Source organism: Poecilia reticulata, linkage group LG12, assembly GCF_000633615.1.
Source record: "Poecilia reticulata strain Guanapo linkage group LG12, Guppy_female_1.0+MT, whole genome shotgun sequence".
Classification (NCBI taxonomy): domain Eukaryota; kingdom Metazoa; phylum Chordata; class Actinopteri; order Cyprinodontiformes; family Poeciliidae; genus Poecilia; species Poecilia reticulata.
In genome coordinates, this window is record NC_024342.1 from 10,892,112 (window position 1) to 10,900,693 (window position 8,582).

General features: G+C 38.0%; 1 protein-coding gene across 4 annotated transcripts in view; it reads left to right on the top strand.

The window, feature by feature from the left end:
- LOC103473513 (multiple epidermal growth factor-like domains protein 10) overlaps positions 1-8,582 on the top strand; it is a 148,212-nt gene that overhangs the window by 107,904 nt on the left and 31,726 nt on the right. For all 4 annotated transcript variants that reach the window (XM_008423817.2, XM_008423815.2, XM_008423814.2 and 1 more), the window contains 3 exons: positions 7,050-7,277; positions 7,356-7,471; positions 7,558-7,660. In XM_008423817.2, the coding sequence (XP_008422039.1) occupies positions 7,050-7,277; positions 7,356-7,471; positions 7,558-7,660 (447 nt within the window). The remainder of the gene's footprint in view (positions 1-7,049; positions 7,278-7,355; positions 7,472-7,557; positions 7,661-8,582) is intronic.

Below are 8,582 nucleotides of genomic sequence, written 5' to 3' on the forward strand. Positions count from 1 at the left end.
CCTTCCCCAGCTTCTGCAGCCGAGGATCAGACCACCAGGGTCCCCTCCCTCGGCTGCCACCCATAGCACAATGCACCCGACCCCTTTGGCCCCTTGGACAGGTGGTGAGCCCATCGGATGGGGGGCCCACGTCTCCTCTTCGGGATGAGCCCGGCCAGGCTCTGTCCTAGGATCATTGGGACACTCAAACCCCTCCACCACGAAAAGGTGGCAGCCCAAGGAGAGGGTGAAAAATGTCAAGGCTTTTATTTTGAAATTGTCAGTAAGCTTAATTTCAAATAGCCACACTAATCCAATGTGTACCTGTGGTTTGGTTAATCCAGCTATATAATGCCCCATAGTAGATCTAAATGCCAGCTCATCCCTAATGTGTGCTATTTGAGAGTTCTGCCATGTTGTAGTTCTGACCTTCAGTCTTTGTAGTTCTAAAGAGCAGCTCAACTATCGTGTGAGTGAGACACAAAGAGAGAAACAGAATTCTAACTGTTTGTAGCAGTTAGTTTTAATGAAAAAAGCAGTCCGAATATCTCCTTCCTGTTCAGGATCTGTAAGAGCGATCCGAAAACCATTTCAAGCATATAGTCAAGGGTGGGAAATGCTAATGTTTGAGCTAATGTTAATAAACTGCATTGCTGCGCAAGGCAGTTCACTATCCTGAGAAATAAATAACATAAAAAAGGCTAATATCATTGCACCTCCATAGGCGGTGCACTAACACGAGAGGAATATGCAGACTTTTATTTTGAAACTTTCAGTTAGCTTAATTTTAACTACCACACCAATTCAATGTGTAACAGTAGTTTGTTTAAACCAGTCACATAAAGCACAAAAGAGGAAATACTTTTTACTTTTTCAGCCACACTAATCCAATGTTTAACAGTGGGTGTGTTAAACCACTTATATAGTACCCCACTGCTTTAACTGAATGTTTGCCATAGTGTTTGTATTCTGAATCAGCAGCTGTTGCCGTGTTCGGTTGCTATGGTAATTAGGCCAAAGGCTGCCAGCTGTGAGAGAGACACAGAGGGGGAGACAATTCTATCTGTTTGAGCCAGCCAGTTTCACTAAAAAATGCAGTCCGAACAACTGCTTCCCATTCAGGAACCGTGATACCTATTCAAAAACAGTTTAAAGAATATGAGAGTGCTATTTGTCATCTGCGCATATAGTGAACTGCGCAGACGACAGACAGACAAAAGGACCATGTTGTTTTAATTTTACACGCTCCATTCAGTATACTAAACATGTTTAATCAATGAGAAAATTAGCTAATAGCTAACTTTAGGTAAAAGTGCTAGTGCACTAGTCAAAGACAGTGAAATGCTAACTTTAGTACTAATGCTAAGTACTATCCTGAGAAATAAATAACATAAAAAAGGCTAATATCACCATAGGCGGTGCACTAACACGAGAGGAATATGCAGACTTTTATTTTGAAACTTTCAGTTAGCTTCATTTTAACTACCACACCAATTCATTGTGTAACAGTAGTTTGTTTAAACGAGTCACATAAAGCACAAAAGAGGAAATACTTTATTTGAAAAATGTCGAGGCTTTTATTTTGAAATTTTCAGTAAGCTTCATTATTGTTACACATTGGATTAATGGCCACATTAATCCAACGTGTAACAGTCCAGCTATATAATGCCCAAAACAGCAAGTAGTTCTAAAGGCCTGCTAAACCCTAATATGTGGTATCTGAGAGTTCCGCCATGTTGTAATTCTGACCTTCAGTCATTGTAGTTCTAAAGAGCAGCTCAACTATCATGTGAGTGAGACACACAGGAAAAGTTTGAATTCTGTTTGAAGCAGTTAGTTTTTTCTGTACAAAACAGTCCAAAGAGCTCCTTCCTGTTCAGGATCTGTAACAGCGATCCGAAAACCGTTTGAAGCATATAGACAAGTGCGGGAAAATGCTAATGTTTGCGCAAGGCAGTTCACTATCCTGAGCGAAAAAAAAGGTCAAAAAAGCTAAATGTCAGTGCACCGCCTACGGCGGTGCACTGACGTGAGAGGTATATGCAGGTTTTTATTTTGAAAGTTTCAGTTAGCTTCATTTTAATGACCACACTAATTCAATATGTAACAGTGGTTTGGTTAAACCAGTCATGTAAGGCCCAAAAGAACAATTGCTTGATGTAAAAATGGTCAAAGCTTTAATTTTGAAATTTTCAGTAAGCGTTTAAGTCTCTGCCTACTGCTGCGTGTGGGGTGGGGTGTGTGTGTGTGTGTGTGTGTGTGGGGGGGGTGTGTGTGCGTGTGTGTGTGAGAGAGCCTTTAACTTTGAGACACCCAGTCAGTTTTAATGGAAAAAGCAGTCCGATCGACCTCTTCCCATTCAGGAACCGTCAGGCCGATCCAAAAACCGGTTGAATATCATATCTGAAGGTAATTCACAGTAATTGCACTGATGAGAGAAATATGGTGTGCGCTGAGCTCAGTAATTTTTCAAAAACCTATATTAAACACTGAGGGGGAGCCTCAGTTGGTCATGTCCCATCACTTTGCTCTGAAGCACCTGGACAGAAAACCATAAGCTCTAGAACAATTTCAAAAACATTTTACCGGAGCAGGCATTCGGTGCGATTTCCTGACCAACTTTCATACCAATAGCACAAGTTATGCGGCCATGAGAGCGATTTCAAAATTATTTTGGGGTCAAAATTCCACTCTGTTTCACACTCTAAAAAAGCGGCAGTTGGTGTCAGTTACACTCTGCGTTTCGACAGTTGGAAATTTTGCTTGTTTTTCGCTTTTTTACGTAACTCCATCCCCAATAAAAATAATAGCTCCAATGCCGGGATCAAGCCGCACGATTTGATACCACTTTTGTGGGTGGGCATGCAGCGGTACGAGCCGCATTAACGGTAACGGAAGAAAAATAAATAACTAGAAAATTCCTGCAGAAATTTTAAAGGGGCCTGCCAAAGTGTGCCCGTCGGCTTTGACCCAGCGTTATGATGCTAAAAATTTGCAGTAATGCTAAACAAAACTGCAATGTAGTCAATAACCTGCAGAGAGGCAGAAGCATGTTGACTAAGCTGTACTTGTACCATTCATTATGTTAAAATTAATGCATAAGCTAAAATGTGCTAATGTTAGCCTACATGCTGGCAATAGCCTGTGGAGCAACACCACCGTGTTTTAATTTTACTTGCTCCATTCAGTATACTAAATATGTCTAATTAATAAGAAAATTAGCTAATAGCTAACTTTAGGTAAAAGGCTAGTGCGCAAGGCAGTAAGCTATCCTGAGAAAAGAAAAAAGGCAAATATTATTGCACCACCTATGGTGGTGAGTTAAACTGAGGGGAATACGCAAACCTTTTTTTTAAACTTTCAGTGAGCTTCATTTTAACTACCACACCAATTCAATGTGTAAGAGTAGTTTGTTTAAACCAGTCACATAAAGCCCAAATAGCAATTACCTCATGTGAAAAATGTCAAGGCTTTTATTTTAAAATTTTCAGTATGCCTCATTTCAAATAGCCACACTAATCCAATGTGTAACTGTGGTTTGGTTAGTCCAGCTATACAATGTCCAAAACAGCAATTAGCTCCAAATGCCAGCTCAGCCCTGCTCTGTCATAACTGAGTGTTCCACCATGTTGTAGTTCTAACCTAAACATGGCGGAACCTCGTGTTCCGCCATGTTTAGAACTACAGTCCTTGTAGTCCAAACCAGCAGCTCTACCTTTCTGTGTATTCTGTTGTTATTTCAATTAATCCTCAGCCAACTACTGTCTGTGTGCTGAGCAAAGCAGTTTACTAGGGGGCAGTGAAGTGCTAATCTTTGTGCTAATGTAAATGCATTGCCTTGCTGTGCAAGGCAGTTCACTATCCTGAGGGTAAAAAAAGGTAAAAAAAAAAAAGCTAAATATTATTACACCGCCTACAGCGGTGCACTGACGTGAGAGGAATAGGCAGGTTTATTTTGAAAGTTTCGGTAAACCATACATGGATTTAATTTTTCTAAAATAGCCAAATGAATTTGGTAAAGCAAAAGATTTCAATCTCTAAATGGATTGGAAAATTTGGAAATTGAGGTCAAAAAATGACCATAACCACACTGACTTTAAATGCAATAAATAAATTGAATATAAAACTGGAATTTTTATTTTATATTACAAATGTATTAGTGAAACTTAGCAAAGGTATACCAAAGTTCAGCTGAAGAAGCAGAAGTTTGTGTGCAATCTGAATTATTTGAAAAAGTCAAAAAGTGAAACAGAGCTTAAAAAAGAGCATATTTAGCACAAGAGGAAATAGTTGAAACAATGTATAAATGTACACATTTATACATTGTTTATATAATGTATCAAAGCTACATTTATAAACAATTGTATTTTATAAGTAGGCAGGCAAAGCACACAGCCGTTCATAATAAATTATTTAGTAATAGCAATACATATTTATATAACTATACAAACACAAGTAAATAATGATTAATAGTAAATAATACATATGGTATTTTTATGAGCTTCAAGAGGTAGTGTTGAAGAATGGCTATGAGAATTATAAGAATTGCAAATATGCATTTTTGAGAATGCATATTTTCTCAATGACTGCTGCTGAAATGCAAGAAAAAGAGACTCGTAGGTAGGAAGATTGACTCTTCGAGTCATATATTAACAATAATTATATTACTTCATTCTTATATCTGCTCTGATGCGTCTCTTCTCCACAGCAACATCCAGAAATGTTAATGGTTTTGTCATTTTCAATATGAACCTCTCGCTTGTTTGGGTTGTCATTATCCATTTGAGCAATACTCACAGGTTTGGATTTGAATAGTGAAACAGCAATAAGCTTAAATTAGTGGAAACAGAAAAATCAGAAATATTTGAAGTTGTAAAACATAGCTAAACAAAAATCATAAAGGATCAGAAGAGGCAGAACATTTTGATATATGAATTGCTAAAATTGATTAAAGATTGTAGAAGACCTTAAAAGATAGTAAAACCAGTAGAAGTAGAAGGCATACAGAAAAGTAGACAAGCAGAATGCATAGAAACAGACAGAAACAGAGCACAAGAGAAAAGTACATTGAAAGAATAGGAGAAAGTGTGACATGGCTGTACTCCACAGGAGCTTGACAGGAAACAGCAAGATCTGTAGCAAAAGTAGTAATAGTTCCATAAAGTAGACACTCGTGGCTACATTTTAATGCATAAATCATTTCTCTACAGCGAAATATGTATGAACAGCATCATTTTGTTTGTAACAAAGCAGAAAAAGTTAAAAAATGGCAGTTGCTAGAGTGGACACTCTAGCAACTGACATCAGTTAGTAATTCCACCATGTATTTCAATGGGGCAAAAATTTGCACAAAAGGGCAATTATTTTAAAAAGTACTATAGTGAACAGACTAGTTCTACCGTGGCAGCGCGGCTATGAACAGCATGTAAAAGAATAGTCTGATTAGGTGGTGAAATAATTACCATATTTACCAATGTACCATATTTGTGGTACAACTATTGTGGCAATAGTTTTATAACATGTTAGGCAATTACCTCATTTTGTTCAACATCCTCCATATAAAATCCAAACCACCGCCAAATTATTGATTCAGTGCTGTTTCTTTTCAGAACTAGACAGTTCATCTGAATCCTCTTCAGTTATCATCTCATTCACAGCTCGCCTCAAACTCTCGCTGTCACCATGTTCTCTGATTTCTCTGCGCAGCGTGAATAGACCCTTTTCACAGTGATGTCAAACAATGGCTGCCATAACTCAAAGAGGTGTATCTTTACTTCCGGTGTGATTTTGCCTCAGGAAGCCTGACTGAAAAATGTACGGATACTCATTACTCATTAAGGATATAATAAAAGGTAAGGTTAATAACAACAGCATTTAAGTGTTAGAGAGCCGTTATTACTCATTGTCAATTCACCATTCTCTAACTGTATTTAAAGGAACCAGCCTCTGATTGGAGAGTAAACCAGCTAGCAGCAGCTTTAGCCAAAGTTAGGAAACATATACACCGCTGCCTGTCAGTGCTGTATTATTAAAAGTTTCACTAAAATCACTGACATCTTCCAATACTGTTGTTTAGAAAAGCATTTTAAATATTGATTTAAGCGCTATCTGCCAAATAATTTACATATTCTGATGTGATTCATAATTTCTCCTTTTGTTTTGTTGTCCATCTTTCTCAACAGTAGCCTACCTAACAACCTGCCATATCTGGGAAGGTCTTGTTCTTCTGTCCATGGCAGGTTCAGTCAATCAGCTGTGGGACATCTGCTGCCTAAAGTCAAACTATCATGGGCCTCTTGATTTAAAAGGAGACAGACCAGTAGAGTCTCCCTGCTCCTGCAAGCCACTCTTCTTGGATGAACACTCATTACTGCAAGCAGCTGTGTTAGAAATGAAATCTTTGTGTATCTATTCTGTAGTTAATATCTATATGTATCTATTAATAAATAAATTGATGATGTGTGAAGTTCTGTAAAAACTATTGTAAATAGCTTCTCTTGAGTAATTCTACATATGTGCAACTTTTACATTTAAATTGCTTCTTTTTGTAAATTGTACACATCTGGCAACAACGTATGTGGAGGAGAGGAAATGCTAAAATAAAAGCTGCCATTGTGGAACAAAGACATAAGGTTTGGGGCCGTTTCTTGCAAACATCTATGTAATAATTAATAATTATATTAAACACTGTACATGGTTAAATTTATATATATATATAGCTCATCACTATAGCTCATCACATTTCTCCAATGAAACACTAATATCTATCTATTGTTAAGAGAATAAAATACTTCTGTTTACTTCTGCAAAAACTGAGCACTTCTTATTTTTATGGTGATTGGCAGGACAGGTTATTGAGCCCTCTTCTGTGCATATGGGACACTTTCAGGTCGTTTGCCCGTTCACATTGCAGAACACATACAGATTGTATTTATTTGGAAGTGTGAATGGCCACGGCAAAAAAATCTGATTTGACAAAAAAATCGGAATTGGGTCTCTTCAAGCTGCAGTTTCCATCTGACTTATTTGGTTGAAAAATAGAATGAAACTGTTTCTTCTTCTCTTTGCAGGTGGTGTAGTGGTGTTTGGAAGCTTCAACAATTTGACCAGCGCATCCTTACACGTAGACACCTACCAGATAGGCGCCATTGCAGGAATCATAGTTCTAGTGTTTTTGGTACTTCTTGCCCTGCCCCTATTCATCATCTACCAAAATAAACAGAAGAGTAAAGAGGCTACAATGACAGCTGTAATCTACACTCCTGCTATCAGGGTCACATCTAATTACACTATAGAAGGTGAATTAACGTTTAATATTGATTAAAATGTAATTGTGTGTCCCCCATAATCAAACATATGTCTGTTTTAACTTTTAGATACTTACACTCCATCATATGAAGCCCACCCCAGCAACTACTTTTCCAACCCCAGTTACCATACCCTTACCCAATGCATCAGTATGCCTCATGTCAAGAGCAGTCAATGTGCAAAGGTAAGAGCACAGATATACATACTGTACAGAGGGATTAAAACAAATTCCTAAACCATCTGTTTTTTGTGCTATTGTGTTACACATAGGCTGGTAGGAATCTATTTCCTAACATGGAGAATGTGGTTCTTGGTGCTCATACTGGAACCAGGCTTAGCAACTGGAAACAAGGGGTCCACTTCAATGAACTGGGTGAGTTACAGAGTGTAAATAGATTAAATAGATTATTCAGCGTCATATGTTGGTGATGTTTCATCATTTTATTATAAAATCTTCTTACAGTTTGCAAAAAATTATTTGAGTTACAATTAATTGTCAAATATTATTGGATTAAAATTAGTTCCAGTTGATTAACGTGTAACTAACTCCATAATATGTTAATTAAATGTTTATGGCTGAAATGACAGAAGAAAAAAAACATTTAGGCTTTTTTGCATCAGTCTGTTTTTCAATCTTTTGAGAACCATGGCTCATGTTTGACTGGAAAGTAAAAATGAAGTTACTGAATGCAGGGCTGCAAAGTGAGATGGCACACAGTTATCAGTGAGGCGCTAAGGTGTCATTTAAATGTGAAAAGCATAATTTTTAATTATATTTGTAGGGCAAACTGTTGCATTGGTGTAGAGTTGTTCAAGAAGAACAAAGCTTATTTTTTAGATTTTATTTTTGTTGGTAATGAGTGTAATATTCAAATTATTTGAAATATTGAATATGACTTGACATTTTAATAGTGCGTCTCATGCAAAAGCCTGAATTACCATGTTTTTGTATCAGTTGGTCACAAGGCAAGGCATTTATTAAAATTTGTTTCACAGGAGGGCTGCACATTGGCACAGTTGGTAGAGTTGTTGCCTTGCAGCAAGAAGGTTCTGGGTTTGATTCCCGGCCCCGGTCTTTCTGCATGGAGTTTGCATGTTCTCCCTGTGCATGCCTGGGTTTTCTCCGGTACTTCGGTTTCCTCCCACAGTCCAAAAACATGACCATCCATCCATCCATCCATCCATCCATCCATCCATTTTCTTCCGCTTATCCGGGGTCGGGTCGCGGGGGCAGCAGCTTCAGAAGGGAGGCCCAGACTTCCCTCTCCCCAGCCACTTCGTCCAGCTCCTCCGGG